Consider the following 24250-nt stretch of genomic DNA (forward strand, 5'->3'; position numbering starts at 1 on the left):
TTGTCATTAACCGGCATTGTCAGATGCCCTTGTAGGTGGCACGAAAATAATATATTTCTTAATAAGGAAAGAGTTAGCCTAGATCTTTGTCAGTTTGGATTTATGCCCGGATATGAGGTGTGGGAACATCATGGTGAGGTAGTACCCAACCGGAATGTAAAAGAGGAGGAGAACAATGATTGGGCTGGCGATGATGCGATGCATGAGATGCTAGATTCGCTACGTCCAGAATTAAACCTAAGCTCCGAGGATCCTACCACACCAAAGGTTTCTAGATTTTTCAAACTACTAAAAGACTCTGAAGAGCCGTTGCATGAACACACAGAAGTGAGTATACTCGCTTTTGTGACTCGGCTCATGGCCATTAAGTCCAAGTACTTTTTCTCGAACAATTGTTACAATGAGATTATAAAGTTATTAGGAGATGTGCTCCCAAAGCCCAATAAGTTGCCTAAAGACATGTACCATTCAAAGACAATTATCAAAGGTCTCGATATGGATTATGAAAAGATTGATGTGTGCAAAAATAATTGTATGCTTTTCATGAAGGAGCATGCGGAAGAGAAAAAATGTCTGAAATAATGAAAATTTAGATTTGTGGAAGTTGTTAATGATGAGGGTGACAAGGTGATGACAGATGTTGCACATAAGCAGCTCCGCTACTTGCCACTAACTCCTCGAGTGAAACGGTTGTTTCTATCTAAAAAATTGTTATGCACATGCGATGGCACAAAGAAGGTGTCCGTGATAACGATGACCTAATCGTGCACCCTTAAGATGGGGATGCTTGGAAGGCTCTCGACACGTTTGATCCCGACTTTGCAGCTGATCCGAGGAATGTTCGAATCGGCCTCGCGACCGATGGCTTCACACCTTTTGGTCAAATGGCATCATCATACTCATGTTGGCCCGTCTTTGTTATTCCATACAACCTTCCACCTTCTCTTTGTATGAAATATGAATTCATATTTCTTTGCTTAATCATTCCTGGCCCAGACTATCCTAGAAAGAACCTCAATGTCATGTTAAAACCCTTGATTGAAGAGTTGAAGGAGCTTTGGAAAGGTGTTGAAGCATACAATGTTTTTAAAAAATAGATATTCAAACTTCGAGTTGCGTATTTGTGGTCGGTGCATGACTTCATGGCGTATGCTATTTTTACCGGTTGGAGTACACATGTTAGATTGGCATGTCCATATTGCGGTTCAGATACAGATTGCTTCCGTCTTGCTCATGGTGGACAGATCACTTACTTCGATTGTCATCGACGCTGGTTGCCTAGGAAACACCCCTTTAGGAGCGATAAAAAACTTTATAAAGAACACCGTGGTCACCAAAGGACCGCCTAAACGTCTTAACGCAACAGAAATATATGCTCAGCTGAACAATCTTGTCCTAAATGGAAAGGGGGACAAGTACGATGGATTCGGAGTGAACCACAACTGGACACATATATGTGGTCTCTGGGAACTCCCTTATATGTCGTCATTGATTCTTGTGCACAACATTGATGTCATGCACCAAGAAAGTAATGTTGATGAAGCCCTCATACACACCTGCATGCATTTTGAAAAAACAAAGGACAATCTGAAAGCTCAAAGAGATCTAGCAATGCTTTGTGACCGACCAACCCAAGTGCTCAATGACAACGGCAAGCCGCCACGTGCCTTGTTCTGTCTTACCTCTAAAGACAAGATCGAGGTAATGAGATGGATGAAAAAAAAAATTACATTTCCCGATGGTTATGCTGCGGGCTTGAAAAGAGCTGTGAATTTGAAAACGGGAAAACTAACTGGGTTAAAGAGCCATGACTTCCATATATTAATGGAGAGGATTATCTCTGTCATGTTTCGTGGTTATATGCGCGACGCCATGTGGCAAGCAATAGCTGAGCTAAGTTATTTCTACAAGCAGATCTGTAACAAAGAAATAAGTAAAAATATGATGGAGAAGTTGGAGAAAGAAATACCAATGTTGTTATGCAAGCTAGAAAAAATATTCCCACCTGGATTCTTCAATCTGATGGAGCATCTACTTATTCACATTCCATATGAGGCAAAGGTTGGTGGACCTGTACAATATAGGTGGATGTATCACATTGAACGTGCACTCAAAAATCTGCGAGGCATGGTTCGAAATAAGGCTAGAGTAAAAGGATGCATCGCTGAAGCTTTTTTGCTAAAGGAGGTTTCATACTTCACGAGTGTGTATTTCACAGAGGAACATAATGTCTATGCTGCTACCATGTGATACAATGTCGATGAGGAACCTCATGTCAGTGATCTCAACATTTTCCAATGGAGAGGCACAAGTACTAGTTTGGGCACGTTCTACCACCTTAGCATGGATGAAAGAATGTCCGCATTGCTATACATGTACTCTAATATGGAAGAGATGGAGCCATATTTTATGTAAGTCTTTATTTTACCCCTTAATTTCTTTGCCAAAGGAGCCATATTTAATTACTTATTTGTCATACAGTAAGTTCGACGAGGAAAATTGGACTTATTCCCATCAGCCTACAAGCAAACAACTAGATATGATGCGACAACATGGGTGAAAGTTCCCTTTGCCCGGGAACAGGATCTGGATGTCGCCGAGAGGGGGGGTGAATAGGCAAATAAAAATTATCACTTTAAAACTTAAATTCTTACTCTACTCGAAGACTAGAACGCAGTGGAATGAGAGGCCCCTTCGAGTAGGTTGCAGCAGAATAGAAAATACTGTCTCAAAATGTCCTGCACTTCAAATATAACTTGTACCACAGATAAGTGTTGAAGTGCAGAAATAAAAGCGAGTAAGACAGAGAGTCAGAGCACAATTCAGAACAGAGCACACAGATGCAAGGATTTATCCCGAGGTTTGGCCAAGCCTGAAATGCTTGCCTAGTCCTCGTTGGAGTTAGCCACACCTGGGCTTGGAGTCTATTTCAACTCCTTCCTCCGTTTGCTCAGATCTGTCCGTATGACAGATGGAGCCTTTCACTATGTTGACTTGGTTACAACGAAGCCGTGGCTGCTTACAATCTTCTTGGCAGCACTCTGGCAGAGTAACTATATGCTCAAGACCTTGCTCTAGCTCTTTGCAGCACTTCTCCACTCTCTCAAGGCTTATAGCTTTGCCTCTACACAAACTAGAGAGATATACACGAGAGAGAGAGAGAGAGAGAATTGATCCGAGTGATGTCTACACTTGTTGGCTGCACTTGTATATCTATTGGAGGCGCCTAGGAGTCCCTTTTATAGACCAAGGGGCCTAGGAGCCGTTGGACTTCACTTGGAAGGCAATATTTGCTTTCTGTCGGGTGGCGCACCGGACAGTCCGGTGCACCACCGGACAGGTACTGTAGCTTGTCCGGTGCCCGATCTCCTTCCAAAACTGGCACAGCTGACCGTTGGAGCAACGGTCGTCTTGGCTCACCGGACACTGTCCGGTGCGCAACAGACAGTCCGGTGCGCCAACTGATCGTTGGCTCATGACACGCGTCGCCCGCTAATCGCGCTGCCGACCGTTGGCGCAGTCGACCGTTGGCTCACCGGACAGTCCGGTGCACCACCGGACAGTCCGGTGAATTATAGCCGTACGCCGCCAGACTTTCCCAAGAGTGGCCTGTTCACCGGAGTTCAGCCTGGCGCACCGGACACTGTCCGGTGCACCACCGGACAGTCCGGTGTGCCAGACTGAGCTGAGTCTTGGCTGTACACAGCCAATCCTTTTGCATCTCTTTTCTTTTATCCTTTTCTCTGTTACTAACACTTAGACAAATATGTTAGTACACAAAAACCAATGTACTAAGTCTAGAAACATACCTTCTCTTGGATTTTCATCTCTCTATTATTTGACATGCTTTAGATTGATGTTGGACTCATGAATCATCAAGTCAGCTTAACTTGATCTAGACTGACATTTCTGAGCTCCAACATCCTGCAAAGGTCACATAGAATATTTCCAAACTAGGAACAACCCAAACTAAAGGTCAAAGTGCACTTAGCTCTTTTGGGCTGCTTCCAGTTCTGATTTTGACATTTGTTCTCCTTCTAGTGACCTTGATCTCCTTCTTAGAGCTTGATCTTGAGCCTTATGACTTACCCATAGATGTTTCCTCATTGGTTGTAAGTCATGTCCTTATGTAGTGATCCTTGATGTGCCATAGCTCTTCTCAACTCGATCACCCTTGACTTTGCAAGTCTTCTTCTTCACCCTTGGCTTTGGGTTCCTCAGCCTCTTTGACCTTCTCCCGTGCACTTGGTACCTCGAAGCTCTTCTTGCCTCCATCCTTGGCCTGATCAGTTGTCTCCGAGCTATGCACCCGAGTCTCACTTTATGCAATGTCCATCTTACTTGTGATGTCCATTATCTATCCATAATCTAGTCCTTAGACCATCACACTTGTTCACTTGTGTTGAACCTTGTTAGTTTTACATTAAGCACCTGTTCAACACTTAGCACACTTGTTAGTCCTTTAATTGAGTTGTCATCCAAACACCAAAACCCACAAGAGAGCTTTCAATCTCCCCCTTTTTGGTGATTGATGGCAACACAATTAAAGCTTACATAAGAGTGAAATTTAAAGCACACATTTTGAACTCTATGTTTATAGAATGCTCCCCCTAAATATGTGCTTACATCAAAATCATAACTTTGGCCTTAAATGCCAATATGCACATGCTCAGGCAATTAGAAGCATTTCTACACCTTAGCACTTGTGGGATGCATTGTGTCAAGGATCAAATCATGATGCTATAACACACAAATGCACAGAATCAGAGTTAAACACCAATCAATTGAGTGGATATATCACAGGAATATCAACCTACTACTATTCACCATTAAGATACCAATTCAAACTAAGATACCAATTTAAAGCACCATTAACCCATTAACCACATGCACCATTACCCACATGAACACATGCCAATTAATTCATAGCAGCGGAAGCACTAGTTTTGCATCATCACCATATGATGCAACACATATACTACAACAAGAAGCATATGATAGGAATTATCAATAACACACTAACAATGCTCAAACTAACACATCACCCCTTTAGAATAAGCTTTCCTCTCAGGTTGAGATAAGCTTTAATGCACAATCTCTCCCCCTTTGACATCAAACACCAAAACCATATTCAAGCAAGAACATAGAATGATGTCAAGGGACAGCAGGGTGTTAAGGAGGAAAAACACATTATCAAGACTCCCCCTTACTCATTAAACATATGCACCACCAACATTTGAGTAAAATTAAGATACATATACGCAAAAAGATCAATACTTCCTTTTGTACCTTTACCATGTTGCAGTGTACTTTCCATCTTGAGAGTTTAATCTCTAGGAGGCTCCTCCACACTTGTGCCTGATCCTTTATCCTACCTTTTCTTGTTGCTAAGACACCAAACTTAGAACAAGTTATAGTATTGTGGCACAAGATGAAACTCCTATTCTAGTGATTATCAAGAGATGTCAATTGAGGCAAACTATCACGACTACCAATTGAAAACTCATTTATTATCATGGCTCCATGATATTTAAAGATCAGCATCTAGTAACACCAAATATTATAGAGCATGAGCAGTCTAAAAATATGCATTTACTTACAACTTAAGATACAAAATACTCTACTTATGGAGGTACCAAAGTCATGATTGCTCCATTTCTTGCTCATCTTCTCTTTTCCACCTTGAGACTATACAAGATCACTCAAGAAACAATTAGTCTCAAAAGACACATGTTATGTGTGCTCCCCCTAAAGTTGTGCATCAAGTATTTGAATGACTTGCACTTTGCACATTCTAGCTTCCTCAGAACTAGAGGGGATCACAACATCTCTTGGTCAAGGCATACTCTATCAATTCTATCACAAGGAGATACCTGTTGAATAGTTAACTTACTACAACAATGCATGCCTCAAGTAGTATAACATCTTACAAGCAACCTAGACATGCTTCATACATGACAATCATTCTCCACATATACCAATTGAAAAACAACACGATCATGCATATAAGGCGTAATTGTCTAAGAACACCATGATTAAGAAGGTTTCTTAGGTACACCAAAAGAAACAATATTTTAAAGAAAAGAGCACCTAAACAAAAATACTACCAATTCAAAGGCAAGAACATAGCTGTGATCACAATCAATGGAATTTCAAGATATTTAATAACTGTATAGTTCCATTCTCCATACCTTTGCCTTTTACCTGAATGGCCATGAGAGCACCAGTTGTCACCAAATGAGGACTCCTTTTGCTCATGCACCTCATAGCTCAAGAGGGTGCATTGAAGGCGCATACCATTGTTATACATAGAGTGCCAATACCAATGCCAATACCAAGTACTTATTTGAACATGGACTAAGCAACAACTATCATGCTTGCACTTTGGTTATTTATTACACACCATATAGCATGATTTATAAAAAGATACAGGTTTATCCATGGACACACAAAGAGTTAATCATGGTAAATATATCAAATGATAAGCTACCCATGGAATGATTTACACAATCATGATTAAGCAAGCATCAGTGTGATCTTTGAACTCATGAATCAATGATTAACAAGTATCCAACACAAGCAATCCCAAAAGCATAGCTGTAAATAGCACAACAATCAACCTTAAAAGCAATACTGATTTGCAATAATGTATTTAAGATACCCGGGTACCGTCCTTTGGAGAGCAAGTTGCATATTCTCATCAAGGTCCTTTGCTTGATTCACCAATAATGATTCAAGACCTCTACAACATATTTAACTTGAGATGAACATGGGATTTGAATTGCACAATCATTCAACCTTGGGTCAATGAATAGACAATAACAATCAACAGCTTAAGCATAGAGTTTGAATTAACCATCTTAAGCTCTTCCATGGTCTCCAGTCCATCTCGAGGCACCTGCATGGTCTACTTGGCACAATTTGCTACCCATCTCGGGATGGGTCCATGACGTTCAACTAAAAGTGCCTTTGGTACCCAAATAGCCTTTGTGCTAGTTCTAGGTGATCTCGTTATAGATCTAGCACAAGTGTATGATTTGGGTCTCCTAAGCGAATGAGATTGAGACAAATTTACTTGCTTAGGAACCTCACCTTTATTACATACCTTGGATAGATGACCCTGCTCACCACACTTGTAGCAGAAGCGTCGCTTAACCCGACATGACGCTTGTTGTTTATCATTTTCCTTGGTGAGGGTCATCTTGGAGGGTGCATGTCCTTGATTCTTTATGACCGGACATGAGGTGATCATGTGGTCCTTTTCATTGCATCCAAAACATCTCCTTATCCCTTTGTCCTTGTCTTTGTATGGACAAGAAGCAATGAGGTGACCTAATCTCTTGCACTTGAAGCACCTCCTTTTTCCTCTTCTCTTTATGCTTTTGAATGACATAGAGAGATTATTAGTGCAAATAACATGACTAATTGAATCATTACCTTTTTCTTGTCTCTTGTTGATTTCTTCACTTATTGCTTTAGGATCATCTTTCTCAAGGAGTTTGACCCTTGCTGCGGTTTCTCCTTCCTCAAGCTTCTTCACCACGTGTTCGTAGATATCTTCAGGAAGTCGAGCAAGGCATCTTCTCCTTAATTGTCTTTGTTTCTTGTTTCCAAGCAATTTCCTTTTTGACCCTACAACTTGTTGCTCATTCAAACATTCGCTTCCTTTTGAGCGACGGGGGTTAGCACATGGTGATATATTATCCAAATGTGTACTTGTGCAAGAATGAGGTTCACATGAATTTAAGTTTGTAATTACAACCTCATGAGCAACATCAAGCATGATATGGTCATCAACTAGTTTACTATGAGAATACGACAACATATCATACTTTTCACCTAGAGCAAGTTTTTTTAAATTTATCATTTCTACTTGACTCCTAAGCATTGAATTTTCAGTTTTAAGTTGAGCAACATTAGATAAAACATCATCATTATTTCTTTGCTCAATTAAAACTGAATCATACCGTTGGACCAAATCATTATGAGAGCACTTTAGCTCCTCATGTTCTTTGGTCATCTTCTCCAGGCTGTCGTTGGTTTTGATGAGAGTTTCCTCTAGCCTGAGAAGCGTCTCGCCTTGTTCCTTGTTCCTTCTCAACAGCTTAACCAAGAGCGCTTTGTCTTCTTTGTTGAGATGGGTGTAGAAACGACGAATCTCCTCTTCTTCTACATCGTCGATCTCATTTTCCCTGTCACTATTGTCAGTGGAAGCAAAATAGGAAAATGTACCTTGTGATGATGTAGACTCCTCATCCTCATTTTCCTCCTCATGATTGCTTTCATCTCCATTCTCATCGTTAGCAACAAGACATGTATAACAAGTGGGAGATGAACCTGTCGGTGAGGTGGATCCATCGCTTGGTGTCCATCTCTCTCGTTCTTCTCCCTTGGACAAGTTAGTACTACCAACAATAGAGGGAGCAGAAGCAGTGCATATGGACTTAAAAAATTTTAACTTAATTTTGGTCCATAGATCATGAGCATCAACAAATAAATCACTATCACTACTCATGATTGCAAAATAGGCACGGTCAACTAAGATGTTGCAAGCATGGTGATTGAGAGACAAACATCTTAGTTCATCATTAGAAGGATTTTGACTAAAATTGGAGGGAAAAATACTTCTACTAAAGATCTGTCTCAAATCAGGATCAACACGCATGAAGGCATTATAAATAGAGACAGACCAAGATTTATAATTAGAGCCATCGCCTAGAAGAAGTTCTACAGTTACCTCTTGTGACGACATCATCATCTCCGGACGGCTAAGCCCACACTGGAGAGGCCTAGCTCCGATACCAATTGAAAGTTCCCTTTGCCCGGGAACAAGATCTAGATGTCGCCTAGAGGGGGGGTGAATAGGCGAATAAAAATTATCACTTTAAAACTTAAATTCTTACTCTACTCGAAGACTAGAACGCAGTGGAATGAGAGGCCCCTTCGAGTAGGTTGCAACGGAATAGAAGATCCTGTCTCAAAATGTCCTGCACTTCAAATATAACTTGTACCACAGATAAGTGTTGAAGTGCAGAAATAAAAGCGAGTAAGACAGAGAGTCAGAGCACAATTCAGAACAGAGCACACAGACGCAAGGATTTATCCCGAGGTTCGGCCAAGCCTGAAATGCTTGCCTAGTCCTCGTTGGAGTTAGCCACACCTGGGCTTGGAGTCTATTTCAACTCCTTCCTCCGTTTGCTCAGATCTGTCCGTATGACAGATAGAGCCTTTCACTATGTTGAGTTGGTTACAACGAAGCCGCGGCTGCTTACAATCTTCTTGGCAGCACTCCGGCAAAGTAACTATATGCTCAAGACCTTGCTCTAGCTCTTTGCAGCACTTCTCCACTCTATCAAGGCTTATAGCTTTGCCTCTACACAAACTAGAGAGATATACACGAGAGGGAGAGAGAGAATTGATCCGAGTGATGTCTACACTTGTTGGATGCACTTGTATATCTGTTGGAGGCGCCTAGGAGTCCCTTTTATAGACCAAGGGGCCTAGGAGCCGTTGAACTTCATTTGGAAGGCAATATTTGCTTTCTGTCGGGTGGCGCACCGGAAAGTCCGGTGCACCACCGGACAGGTACTGTAGCTTGTCCGGTGCCCGATCTCCTTCCAAAACTGGCACAGCTGACCGTTGGAGCAACAGTCGTCTTGGCTCACCGGACACTGTCCGGTGCGCAACGGACAGTCCGGTGCGCCAACTGACCGTTGGCTCATGACACGTGTCGCCCGCTGATAGCGCTGCCGACCGTTGGCGCAGTCGACTGTTGGCTCACCGGACAGTCCGGTGAATTATAGTCGTACACCGCCAGACTTTCCCGAGAGTGGCCTATTCACCGGAGTTCAGCCTGGCGCACCGGACACTGTCCGGTGCACCACCGGACAGTCCGGTGTGCCAGACTGAGCTGAGTCTTGGCTATACACATCGAATCCTTTTGCATCTCTTTTCTTTTATCCTTTTCTCTGTTTCTAACACTTAGACAAATATGTTAGTACACAAAAACCAATGTACTAAGTCTAGAAACATACCTTCTCTTGGATTTTCATCACTATATTATTTGACATGCTTTAGATTGATGTTGGACTCATAAATCATCAAGTCAGCTTAACTTGATCTAGACTGACATTTCTGAGCTCCAACATCCTGCAAAGGTCACATAGAATATTTCCAAACTAGGAACAACCCAAACTAAAGGTCAAAGTGCACTTAGCTCTTTTGGGCTGCTTCCAGTTCTGATTTTGACATTTGTTCTCCTTCTAGTGACCTTGATCTCCTTCTTAGAGCTTGATCTTGAGCCTTATGACTTACACCACATAACCATAGATGTTTCCTCATTGGTTGTAAGTCACGTCCTTATGTAGTGATCCTTGATGTGCCATAGCTCTTCTCAACTCGATCACCCTTGACTTTGCAAGTCTTCTTCTTCACCATTGGCTTTGGGTTCCTCGGCCTCTTTGACCTTCTCCCGTGCACTTGGTACCTCGAAGCTCTTCTTGCCTCCATCCTTGGCCTGATCAGTTGTCTCTGAGCTATGCACCCGAGTCTCACTTTATGCAATGTCCATCTTACTTGTGATGTCCATTATCTATCCATAATCTAGTCCATGGACCATCACACTTGTTCACTTGTGTTGAACCTTGTTAGTTTTTCATTAAGCACTTGTTCAACACTTAGCACACTTGTTCGTCCTTTAATTGAGTTGTCATCCAAACACCAAAACCCACAAGAGAGCTTTCAATGGGAGGCAAGGAAGACCTAATTTTGTTGACTGGTTTCAGGAGCATGTAAACTCTTTATATTCCTTACTTTGATGTCATTTAGCTTTTTACGTGAGGTAGTCATTTTAACTGTATATTATTTGCAGTGCACAAAGACTCCTAACATACATGAGGACTTGAGACAACTATCTTATGGGACGATGACTTGAAGAACCTTTGGTCGATACGATGTGAATGGCTTCCGTTCTCGTTCAAACCAATTTGAAAAGTCTCATCCTCGTGCAGCCACACGTAACACTGGAGTTCTGACTAGGGCACTCGATGCACTCGTAAGAGAAACTAATTATTATGGCATCATTCAAAACATCCTAGAGTTTAATTTTGCAGGGAACAAAACTTTGAAATTAGTATTCTTTCTATGTGATTGGTTTGACAGCACTGATGGGATTAGACAAAGTCAATATGGCATAACTGAAGTAAAGCACAAGGAACGACTTCGAGGCCATGATAATTTTATCCTTGCACACCAGTGCGAGCAGGTCTACTATATGTCGTACCCAAATCCGAAGTTTAAAGCATGGTGGGTAGTTCACAAGTTGAACCCTAAGGAACGTTTACATACTCCTTGCACTATTGGTTATCAATTCAAAGACGAACAGGCCGATGATGTTTATCAAGAAGAAGAATTGCCAACCACTTTTACTATCGATGAGGGTGTTGCACTGAACTCACTAGTCGGAGACCGTAACAATGTCACTGCTGATGAGTGTGTTGCACCAAAACGAAAACGAAATCCAAGGAACAAAAAAGCCACATTGTGAGATTTGGATCGAAGAAGACTCCTTGATCGTGATTCCGATGAATTTTGATGTGTAATGCATAATTTAATTTTATGTGATGTATTATTTGATTTTTTATTAATCCACTTAATTTTATGGAGCTAATACCTTCAATGTTTTTCTATTGAACAGGATGAGTGGTAGGAAAACAAAGCGCACTGCTAGGGGGTTTCTTAATGCGGCTAGCAGGATACTCCCTGGTGCACGTTCCCTTTTCCAAGGGAGTTCTTCTAGCCAGAGCAGACAGGAGGCGTTGCTGAGACACGCCCGACCAGAACCGCGTGATACACCTATCGCTCTACAACGGAGTACCGATGTAAATGTTTATGTAATTGATCTTATTTGTCAGTCACTTATATATAAATGTGTCTTACATGTCTCTATTTCATGTCCATAGGAAGAGGAGGACGACGAGGAGGAGGTGCAACACCATGAGGAGGAGGACGAGCAGGCCCATGAGGAGGAGGAGGTGCAGGCCCATGAGGAGGAGGATGAGGAGGTCGCGGGCATAGATGCTGAGGCGGATGACGATACCACCGAGGCTCCTGTCGTTCGACGAAGGGACACTCGGAAGGGCCACTTTGTCCTACCTCCGTCAGCGCCTGCACAATCTGAAGCTCGGGTACTGATCATCCCGGTTGGTGATAGGTACTCAGGTTTGGCCACTTTGTTCTTACTTATTTGTTTATTGTACACTATATATATGACATGACTTCCTTGTTTTTTTGTCATGCAGCCAATGGGATGACACGTCTTTCGACGACCGAGGTCACCATAGACAGGTTAATCAAGTCTTAGGTAACCTCTGTCGTCTACATAATCCAGGAATTGTCAGCGACCCGAAAGGTGTGGTGGTTCCTTGCACTAGCTGGTCGCACTTCGCACTAGCTCCACATGCTACATATGGAACTGCTCAAGGCACCGTCAAGCACGACTTTTGGGTAAGAGTAATGTTTCAAACAAACATTTATTAGCTGTTTTCAAACTAATTTTATATTTGATGTTGGACAGAGACGCTATCATGTGGAACCTGAGGCTCAAGAGCATGCAGACCGAGTATTAGAGAAAAATGCGAAGAAGGTGTGCAGGGATGCATTTTCCAATGCTCGTCTACAGGTTGTGAACGCGTACATGAAGCGCCAAGGTCATTCTATCAACAACATTCGACAATATTCGGATGTCTACTTGACTGTAGACGAGTACATGGAGGTAAAAATCTAATTTAGCAGCTCATTCAGATGTGAATGTAATTTTGAGCTAAAGCTTTAGATGCAGGTAACTCTTCCATGGATGGAACACCGGCCGCAGGCTTACAAGGCTTTGTGTGAGATATGGTCTTCGCCCGAGCGGATTGAGAAGTCTAACAGGAATCGACAAAGGCAGCGCCATCAGTAGGACGAGGACGATGATGAGGTCGTAGTCAACCATACCTATGGGGCTGATGGACACATTTGGTTGGCGAAGCGAATGGTGAGTATGTAGTATTCTGTTTTACTCAGAAATGAAACTGAATTAAACTCATATATTTGAAGGAGGCTCAAACTGGAGTTGTCACGAGCCCAATCGATGTTTATAGGAGAGGGCATAGAGCGAAAAACAGTGACATCTCCGATGAGCTGTGTAGTCAAGCGGCCATTGAGCGTATGGTTAGTTGTTGTTAGGATTAATGTTTTCTTGCCATATAGCTATAAATTACATGTGTGCTGAACCTTCATATTGTATTGCAGGAGACATACGGGCAAGAGATGGTTAGGAAGTATGGAGAACACTACGATTGGCGAGGATCGGCTACCATCGACGTTGAAGTTGTGTATTCTATTGGAGGAAAGGCGCATGGACGGTATGAACTTGTGAATTTTTTCAATAATATTGAAACTATGACCGAATAACTAATTTTCTTGTTTTTCAAGATATTCTATGTTTACCGGTGTTATCGATTCGACGGATTTGCGTTCTCGTGGTGGCTCTTCGTCGCAGGCGGGTTGTGGTAGTAGCAGTCGTAGTCGCCGCTCTTTATCTAGCATGGAGGACGCTATGAGGGAGCAACAAGAAAAGTTTCGTGAAGAGCTGCGGCAACAACAAATGACATTCCTCTAACAGCAATCAGAGTACATGGCTGCTTACAACGCACAGACGCAACAAGCAATGAACGTGAGTGTCTTATTTATCCTCAACACGGTCGATATTGGTTCTATAACTAATATATTATATTTGCAACAGTCTTGTTTTCCAGACCAGGCACAACAGCAACCATTTGTTTTCCCTCAATTTCAGTCGTCGATGCCTCAATGGGGATTACATGCTCCACCACATCCACCTCCACCTCAGGTGCTTCAATTTAGTTAAGACTTGTCGTTTGTATCAACCTTTCAAATCTTTACTAAACTTGATTTTGTAGGGATCCGGGGTCATGGGCCACACGCCACCACCGGTGATACCAGCACTAGGAGGAGCTTATGCAGGGGAGGGAGCTACTCCAGGAGAGGTTAGTTTGACAAACAATTTGTTTGAATAGTGGTCATGCATGTAAACACTGTCGTTATTAATGTCTTTTTTTTCTTTAGAATCCAAACCCGTTACACGACTTTGTCAACGAGTTTTTTTGCTTCTGGAGGTAGTGGTCACAACTCCAACGACCCCGATATGTGATGGTGTTAGTTTTGTGCCGAATTGTGCGTTGTAATGGACTATTTGTGAACTTTATGTTGTATAGACTATTTGTGAACTCGGATGTTGTAATGGACTCTAATTTTATGTTGTGGACTATTTGTGAATTGTGGATTTAATGTTTCTGTCATTTTATTATGATTATATTGTTGATGAATTTGCTGTAATTTTTGCATTTTTTCAAAAATTTTTCTGAAATTATTAATTTTCGGCGGTCCCAGTGGGCCATCGAAAATAAGGAGTACTATTTTCGGCGGCCAGGGGACAAGCCGCCGAAAGTTGACTATTTTCGGCGGCCAGGTAGTAGCCGCCGAAAATAACAGTTTACTTTCGGCGGCTGGACTCGGGCCGCCGAAAATATAGCCTTATTTTCGGCTAATTTTTTCTGGCGGCCAGGAACCGCCGAAAATAAGCCTAAGGCCGCCGAAAATAGCTTATTTTTTGCGGCAAAGGTCTTATTTTTTGCGGTTCCTGGCCGCCGAAAATGACTGTAGCTGTTATAGTGTATGACATTATTTCTCTGAAGTGTGAAACCTATGGATCTATGATACAGAGGGTGTTTGATATTGCTTTAGGTTCCAACTTCAACTTAAAGTTATAGTTTATAATATAAATGTAAGTGGTTTAAAAAAATATTTTTTAATTTAAATAAGAAACAAAATAATTTATCAAAATGTCTTCTAACGGTCCGCAACTTCAACTTCACAATTTTCTAAAGCTCCTAATAACCTATTTTACCAACTTCACTAAATTTTGTGAATCCAATAGGACCATAGACCCATAGTGTTATGGTTGGGGGACGAGAAGAAGCAGAAGCTAGAGCTGGCAACTGCAGCACGAGTAGGCCGGCAGCTCAAATTATATGCTTTTTTTGTTTTGATCAAATGATAAATTATATGGACCATGTAATAAAAAAGAATCTTCTTTTCATTTTAGAAGTAATCATCTTCGATCTTTACCCCAACTATTTGTTTGTCAAATTGTTGATTAGAATATAACTATATGTGATACACCAATATAAAACATGGTATACATACGTTGTTAATATATGTATGTAGCTAAGCCATCATTCATTAGCGGTGACGCTGGATCACCATTAATTAGACATGACACGAATACTTTGACATAAGCCAGTTTCATGTAGGTAAGCCAAAAATCTAAAATATGTAACTGCAAGTAGATACGACATCCATAGGAAGCAAAATACAGCATATGAACACAATAAAAAAAGGAGATTTGTTAACGTGAGCTAGTTTAATTTCACGCATAGTGTCAAACTAGTGTTTCGAAACATGCAAGTGCAGCCAATTCCCTAAGAAGAGGTAAAAACACCGTAGAACCAGTAAAAGCTGGTACGGATTAAAGTCAAACGAACATACTAGTTACAACAAACCCAAGCTATGCTGGTTGCAACAGCCATAGCTTAGCAACGGCGTGTGATGACGACATGCCACAGCTGGGTTTCGATGACATTGAAGGTGCAGACATCACCAACCTTAACTCTGTTCTCCGTGCAGAATTTTTTCCAACCGGGCCCAATAATGTAACTACCCTTCTTCTGCGAGAGACCACCAACCCGCCAAGAATGATTGCTGTTGATCGAGGTCTTGAGCACGATCTCGCAGCGTCGCCGCAACTCAATCTGATTGCAGAAGGCCGGTGCCAGACACTGCAGTGATCGCAATAATCACATTAGTTGCACAGCTGGTTTAAAAAATATCAAAACGAGGTGTTTTCAACGTACGGTTCATATGTATTTTGGATGATCTTAACCCCTATCACTAACTTCCTAGAATCAAACGCGAGAATGACCATCCTTACAAGACGATTTCTTATTGTGCTGGCATTCATCTGCTTCCGTATCCAGGGCGGCGGTCCAACGTCGTAGGCACATCGTCTTGCGTACGATGGCGGAACCTGAACCTTGCTGAAATGTGCCATGGAAGGTTTCGGCCTCTTTGCTCCTTCTCTGCTTGAACTGCCCTTCTTGTCCCTACTGGATGAACAAGGTGGCTTTTTTTGCTTATTAAAAGTATCTGCTGCTAATGCTGCTGCATATCATAAAACAAAAATGAGCATGCACTTCAGTAAAAAAAAAATTTCAACTCGCATTCGATCGATTGCGAACACTCTAAATATCAAAACTAAAAACTGATCGATTCATATTTGTGCTTACAGCGCGTGATAGTAACATGCCACAGCGTGGTCTCGATGATGTTGAAGGTGCACAGGTCGCCTGCCTTGAGTCTGTTATCCTGGCAGAAGCTCTTCCAGCCCACTCCGATGATGTAGCGATGCCACTTGTATGCAGTACCACGCACCTGCCATGATCTGGTGCTGTTCGTTGCTGTCTTAAGGGTGATTGTGCAAGCCATCCGGAACCCAATCGAGTTGCAGAACTTCACTGATAACGCCTACAAGCATTGTGATGTAGCAGGCCATTTCGTTAAGCATCAACATTTGATCGCCCGCGGCCGAATACTGATTGACTAATTGCTAGTTAGTTGTGAGCGCCTGATCATATGGGTTGGCTAGCAGTTTTCTCTTAGTGCAGTGCAGATGAATAATGCTGTCGTAGATGCTCTAGTATTTTGTCAAAAATGCATTTTATTTTTTAGACAACCATAGAAAGAAAGAGTGTTGAGTTTGTGATCCAAATTCTTAAGAAGGCGGTCAAATTGACGAGCCATAGAAATAAAAATGAAGTATGGGTTTTAATTGATAAGAGCCTCAAGAATGGTGTGGTGGATGTCAAAAGACAATGAGATATAATTATCTTAGTCAAATTTGTCATGTGTGATCTAGTCTTAAATAAAGTGTGTATGCCCCCTATGTAGGACACGATGAAAGTGCTAATAGACTTTTCTAAAAGAAACTTGGATAATATGATTAGAACTATAACTACTATTGAGAACCTTTTCGTAGGAGATTTTAATGGTCACGAAGATACAGCAAGTGTAGATTTCAAGGCAATTAATGGAGTTTGTGGGTATGGTAGTAGGAATCGAGAGGGAGAGGAAGTCTTGGATTTTTACGATAGCTTTTGGCCTGTTGATAGACAACACTTCCTTTAGAAAAAAAGAATCTCATCAAGTGACCTATAGTAATGGCCAACACTCCAGTTAGATTAACTTTATCTTCACAAGAAGAGAGGATAAACGAGCATGTTTGGATTGCAAGGTCGTACCTGATGAGTGTGTTGTCTCTAATACAAGTTTGTGCTAGCAGACTTTTGTTTTTAGGTATGTTCACGCGCCAGTAGGGATAAAGAAAACAAGATTACGAGAACAAATGGGTAGAAACCGAAATGGAAAATGTCAGAAATCTTCAAGAAAAGGGTCATCAAAGAGGGCACTTGGAAGAAGGAAGATAATGTAAACAACATGTGAGGAAAGATGGCAACCTGCATTCAGGAGGTGGTCTTATAGATGTGAAGGAAACCAAAAGGAAGTGGAGGTGAAGCTAAAGATACTTGATGGCGGAACAAGAAACTATAAAGAGCTATTAAAGTGTGGACAACATAGTGAAATACAAGAGAGCAAAGAAGACCGCAAAGCGTGTTGTATGTGTGGTAAAAGAAAGGATGTATGGGATCTTTGCCAATGTTTGAGTACAAAGGAAGGATATATATATATGAGCCTTAAATCAAGTTAAATGCATTAAAGATAAATAGAGCATCTTCTAGTGAAGGAAGATGAGATTAGACATGGATGGTGAGAGTGTTTTGACAAATTGTTTAATATAGAGGATGGGGACAAAACATTTTTAGCTAGATGACTCTTTTGATGATACCAATAGACGCTTTCTGCAGGTAAGACAATGGGCCTTGATAGTATAGCAATCGAGGCATGAAGATGTCTAAAGGATATAGCTATAGTATGGCTAACCAAGTTGTTCAACTATATCTTTTGGTGGAACAAGTTGCCTAACGAGTGATAGAGAAGTATATTGGTACCGATTCAAAAAAATAAAGGAGATATATAAAATTGTATTGATGAGCCACATTATGAAAGCTATGGGAGAGAGTTATCGAGCATTGTCTAAGAGAAATAATGAAGATCTCTATGAACAAAATTGGTGTCATGCCTAGAAGGTCAACCATGAAAGTTATATTCTTAATAAAATAAGTGATGGAACAGTATAGGGAGTAAAGGACCTACACATAATTCTTATCGACTTGGAGAAGGCTTATTACAAAATACCAAGGAATGCTATGTGGTGGGATTTGAACAAACAAAAAGTTCGAACAAAGTACATTGAACACATTAAGGACACGTACAACAATGTTGTGACTATTGTTCAACAAGTAATAGCGGCACAAATGACTTCCTGATTAAAATTGAACTACATCAAAGGCCAATTTTAAGCCCTTATCTATTCGCATTGGTGATGGATAAGGTCATAAGAGGCGAACAAAGGAAGTGGCGTCAACCATCTGGTATTGTATGTGAAAAGAGAATAACATAGAAGCTAAAAGGCAAATTTTATAGGACGACGATTAGACCTGCTATTTTGTATGGTGTAGAATATCTGCCTATAAAAAGATGTTCCACAGATAAATTCTACAAAAAAATATGTGTGCATTTGAGGCTATACAAGAAGGAACCATATCTGAAATGATGATATATGTGATATACTAGGGGTCACTGTTTTCAAGTCGTCGACTAGTCGTCGACTAGTCGGCGACTAGTCGTCCAGTCGGTCCTGGGAGCTCGACTTTTCAAGTTTAAACTATATTTTCTTGCTATTTGTTTTCCAATTTGAACTATATGGCTGTTATGACTTATGAGTTTATGACTTATCACTTATGTGGCTGATTTGGTTCAGTTTGAGGTTTTAAATGAGGTAAAACATGCTCATTCTTCATATATAAATGCTATATTGTCTATATGAAGCCATTATATAGGCAAAACAACCATTATATTGGCAAGTCGACGACTAGTCGACTGACTTATCGACTAGTCACCAAGTCAGTACCTTGTCGACTCGACTCGACTTATCGACTTGAAAACCTTGCTAGGGGTAGCACCAATTGACGAAAAGCTTGTCCAACACATATTGAGATAATTTAGACATGTCCAACATAGACTCCAAGAGGCACAAGTGCATAGTGGGATTCTAAAACGCGACAAAAATGGAAAAAGAGGCGGGAGAAGACCAAAGTGGACATGCGAAGAACCAGTAAAATAAGACTTGAAAAGATGAAATATACCTAAAGATTTAGCCTTGAATAGGTGAGAATGAAAAACAATTATCCATGTTTGAACCTTGATTTGTGGCTTCTGATGGGTTATAACTCTAGTCTACTTCAACTTGCTTGACACTAAAAGACTTTGTTGTTGTTTGTTTGTTATGCATATGCATGCTAGTTTCTATTTCTCAACCATGCAGAAAAAAGATCCTTTTACTAAAATCACTTATTAAAATTAATGGATTCTAAGTTGTGTATTAAAAATAGAGGATTACAAGTAAGAGGAGGGATGATAGATAGATAGATAGATAGATAGATAGATAGATAGATAGATAGATAGAAGGTATAATATCTTCGGTCAATAAAACTTGAAGTCAGATAAGGAAGGTGAACAAAATAGGTTGTGCCATAAAAGGTCTAAAACCCATGTTTACATGATTTGGAGATAGTGAAAGATATAGAATTTGAAGCACCTAGTCTATAATCTATAATTCTATATATGATATCATAAAAGAGGCAATGTAATACAGAATCAAAATAATAAAAAACAAAAATAGAGAATGCACTCAAACAGACCAAAAGCTGAGCTTACAAGAAATTGCTCAAGTGCATAGGTGTTGATCCTTTTCTTTATCCAAGATGATGTCCCAATCTGATAGGGTTTTTCCAGTGACGGATCAGAAGGTGATGGAGAAGTCACTGGAGTTTTTAGCCTCTTGTTTTCTTCACTGCTTGACTTCTCATCATTGCTTTTACGTTTCCTGATGGGAGGTGTTTCCTGTTGTTTTTTAGTATCTGTCAATGAGAAGACAAAAGTTATATGCATATCTGCCAGTAGTAGTCTCAATGCACCAATCATCAATTCATTTTCTTACTTAGTTGAATCCCAGCATTCTGGTTCTTGAAATCTTTCTGGCATCCACTAAGTCCAAATGCTTTGAATTTGAAAACCATGTTCCCTTCGTATTTCAAGAGCAAAACTTCACCATTCTTTATTCCATGGAAGTCTAGAAACTGTGACCAGCCACCTGTGAAGAAGATGCCTGATTGATCGTTCTTAAGCTCAACACGCCAAAATTTGGCAATGGGGCTGAAAATGATGGCTATCCGGCTGTTTAGGCACTCTTCACTGACGTAATCTTTCACAAACCTAGCAGGCAACATCTGCAACAACACAAGTATGGAACAAAAAACAACACGCGCATGAAACAAAAACAGCGCAATGTTCATGATACATCTCAAGTTCAAAATGTTCAACAAGATAATACAAAAACAGTTGAGTTTGCATACCATCTTTTCCGAGAGATTCGAATGAAAAATCCTGATGAATTGTGGCTTACAGAAAATACTTTTGCAGCTTTTGGATGGCATAACTGAAGAAAACGTGATTTGAGTATCAATATAAACTGAAAAAATATACTGCCTCCAATTCCAAATGCCGGTCAATTCTAGCTGCAGCCAAACCTTTTAAACTTGACCGTCAGTATAAGAGAAGTTACTATAAATTCACAATACAACACTTGATGTTACTCATCCTGGAGAAAAAATTATATTAAATACTATTTGAGATTGTATATTTCAATCAGCAAAAATTTACAATTCAAAGCATTATCTTGAAGACCATGTCGCTACCTTAAACACCACATTTGAAATTAGAAGGTGTAGTATATTTAGTCGTATCCAACTAGATCTATATGTGTTAAAGTGAATTGGGAAGGAAATAACTTAATTTTTTATTTCAGTCCACTCTAGTAATACACATGGATTGAGATAAATTCGAATGCATCCCAGTAGGCAAGTACGCCCTTAACCGTAAAGAGTTTGGTCTCTCCGAAGCACCTGTTTCCAATTCTAGTTTAACACAAAATCAATTCTTTCTTTTAGACTGCGTGGAAAGAGTGGTTAGGAACCTCAAAGTCAGCAGCATCCAAGACTTCCCTAAAAACAAATGTTCACCTGCAGCCGGAGCGCCGAACTCCTTAATGCACAAGCTGGTGTCGAACACCTTGACGGTGAGCGCGCCGCCGCCCTCATAACGGAGCACGACGAACCAGCCGATGCCGACGCCGTGCGCGGCCAAGAACTCCGCCCACCCGCGCCCGAGCGACGCACCGTGGCCGTCCCGGACCACCTCCACACGCCACACCTTCCCGAACGGACTGACCACGAGGGCCGTCGGCTCGGGCGCCCCTTCGCCCTCGCCGGCGTCGAAGCAACCGGCGAGCTCGTCGGAGATGCGCTGTGGAATCAGTGGGTTTCGTGAGCTCAGTGAAACGTCGGCAACTGATATCGACCGGCGATCGAGGAAGGCTGTGCTTACAAGCTTGTGGAAGGAAGTAGGAAGCAGGACCTTGAACTGCTTCGACATGGCGCGCGCACCAGAACCAGAGTCGCTGGGCAATGGCATGGCGCTGCTGAAGCTGAACGCTGCACTGCAGCGTGCCAGCGTGCGGCCCGGGTTGCCTTGAATGACATGAGTAAATAGAGGGGTCAGGGGACGACGTTTTGGTTTCCTTTTTAATTAATAGTATACTAGGTATATGCATGTGCCTTGCTACGAAATGGGAGAGCAAGTGGAGTGATGTCTAGACTACAAATATAATTATTGTTTATTTTTAAACACTAATGTATGTGGGTCTGTTGGTTAGTCCCAAATTTCTGGAGCAAATGGGTGTGGGTTCAAGTACTTGCTCTATATTATTTTTTGCGCGAGTGCTGGGCGTGGGGAAGGTGAAGCCGTGTAGCACCAGGTGCCTACGTTAGGTTCTTAATAGATTAGTATAGATTCCTATTACGTGAGTAAATAGATCTTTTAAATAAAAAATATTACGTGAGTTACATTGTCTGTGCGTTGCGACGGAACATGGAACATATAATAACACAATAACTTATGTACATATGCGTGTTATATTGTTATAGGTATGTGCACGTGCGTTGCGACGGAAGTAAAAAATTTGTATGAAACATTGATACGGAACGACAAACATCACTATAATATGCAAAATCCGTGTGGAAAATATTATCAATATCACACAAATTATTTCTAAAAAGTTAATTTATAATTTTTAATTACAGACAAATGTGTCGACAACCGTACAATAATTAGCTAATCCTTTTTAGCGATATCGATAAGTCTCTGTTGTATGTTTGCAGGGATGACATATCGTCACGAATTGTTCTCATAACTTAACAGATCAATCACAAAGTTTCTTCGAAGAATCTTTGCATCCTACAGACAAAAACATAAGAGAACAAAACGTCAATTTGTATTATATGACCGGAATGTATGTTTTGAACATGAAACGAACGTACTACACACACCCTAACAAATTCCATTCGTCTGTCATTCCCTCACATGGTCATAGCTTGTAGAACGAGGTAGCTGGTATTAAACCTATAGAATACTGTTTGGCCAACTATGTTTTATATAATGATTATCATAGAATAAATTTAAACTGTTGAGAAGGTGGTACGAAGAAAATACCCTATTAAGTCAATTGGAACACTAGTCTGAATCGTATGTTCCCACTTAAAAATATCCTCCGCCCATCCAGAACGTTTCTTGCTGTAAGCAATCTTATATTTCTTTGAGGCCATGATAATCACTTCCACGAACCTCTTGTATGACATGTGTTTACACCAATCTTGAGTCGGTGTAAAGTCGATAAAAGTCACATGATTTTTAACATGATCTATTACAAAAAGGGCGTGACATCCGTTGAATTTTCATGTTATAAGAACCTGCAAAATATCAGTCATTAGGATTGCAAAGAAGTGTCCTTTATAAATACATTCGAAATGAACACATACTTACATATCTACAACCCGTGATATAATAATTCATTGATGGCCAACAATCGAGTGTTTTGGCTAACTCTTCTGTTGTAGGATCCTGATGGTACTTTGGAAGTTTACCAAAACCAACCATTCTCTGGATAAGTATATATACATGTCCACATGAGGATTAGATGTAGATGTTATATATTAATACATTAATGATTGGAATCAAACTTACCTAGAAACGCATGTCCATATAATTCTTTCTATTCTTTATGATTTCTCCTTTCGGCCTACGTGACTCTTTATTGGCAAGCAGCCGAACAGCCATGTCAAAACATCTTAGAGTCATATCTTGATTTATCGTTAATATGTTTTGCAGATCTTTGACAAAGATTTCTATCTTAAAAGGATTGAAACTTCGCACCCACGTCATCCTGTAATGTAGCATGACGAAAGTCTACATCAAGAATCTAAGTAGTGGGTATACATAAAAGAGATAAATCAATGAGCACTTACTCTAGTGTTGTATCGTCTTCTATTGCCATGATATAATCACATAAAACATCTATTGAATCGGATTTGGTCACTAGCATGTCCTTTGTGGAAAGACCAACCATTAAAAAGTCATTAGTGCACCCATCGGTAGACACTTTTACAGGAGTTCTTTTATCCCAATCATCAACAAACCACCTTTGCAAGTCTGCTTGAGTAATAGGGCCTTCCTCATCTTCAAACACTACTTCGCTATCATCAAGCATGTGGGGTAGTTTCCTCTTCTTAAAATTTGTTGGGTTTTCTAATATCTCAACATCTGATAGGCTTCCAGAGTCAACTTCTTTTTCATATTTATATAATAGACACCCCCTTCTCTTATTCAGGTCTGAAGATAGTAATATAGCAGCCATTTTTTCCTAAAGTGTGGCATGTCATCTACAAATAAGAAACAATTAATTTGGCATTATATATGTAACACTGACTATAGATTTGCATATATGTCATAGTAGTAATAATATACCTGGGTAAAACTGTCAGACAATTCATCCCCTGTC

The 24250-nt window shown here is 40.7% G+C and overlaps 1 protein-coding gene across 1 annotated transcript; it reads right to left on the reverse strand.

The window, feature by feature from the left end:
* Nucleotides 1–15452: 15452 nt before the first annotated feature.
* On the reverse strand, nt 15453–21914 carry LOC103646788 (putative B3 domain-containing protein Os04g0347400). Its single transcript, XM_008671448.2, has 8 exons — nt 21742–21914; nt 21378–21660; nt 20712–20794; nt 20297–20585; nt 20014–20216; nt 16407–16644; nt 16052–16281; nt 15453–15899 (listed from the first exon to the last, which is right to left on the reverse strand). The coding sequence occupies exons 1-8, from the start codon at nt 21826–21828 to the stop codon at nt 15654–15656; spliced, it is 1659 nt and encodes a 552-aa protein (XP_008669670.1). The 5' UTR covers nt 21829–21914; the 3' UTR covers nt 15453–15653.
* Between the last annotated feature and the right edge of the window lie 2336 nt (nt 21915–24250).

The sequence above is a fragment of the Zea mays genome, chromosome 2, assembly GCF_902167145.1.
Source record: "Zea mays cultivar B73 chromosome 2, Zm-B73-REFERENCE-NAM-5.0, whole genome shotgun sequence".
Lineage (NCBI taxonomy): Eukaryota > Viridiplantae > Streptophyta > Magnoliopsida > Poales > Poaceae > Zea > Zea mays.

Excerpts from the sequence above, each read along its gene's own strand:
- LOC103646788 (XM_008671448.2), bottom strand. The coding sequence starts at position 21,828 with ATGCCATTGCCCAGCGACTCTGGTTCTGGTGCGCGCGCCATGTCGAAG. Across the intron at positions 20,795-21,377 it reads GTTCGGCGCTCCGGCTGCAG|TTATGCCATCCAAAAGCTGC; the intron begins GTGAACATTTGT and ends CGTTTTCTTCAG. Across the intron at positions 15,900-16,051 it reads GCACAATAAGAAATCGTCTT|TGTCTGGCACCGGCCTTCTG; the intron begins GTAAGGATGGTC and ends CGATCACTGCAG.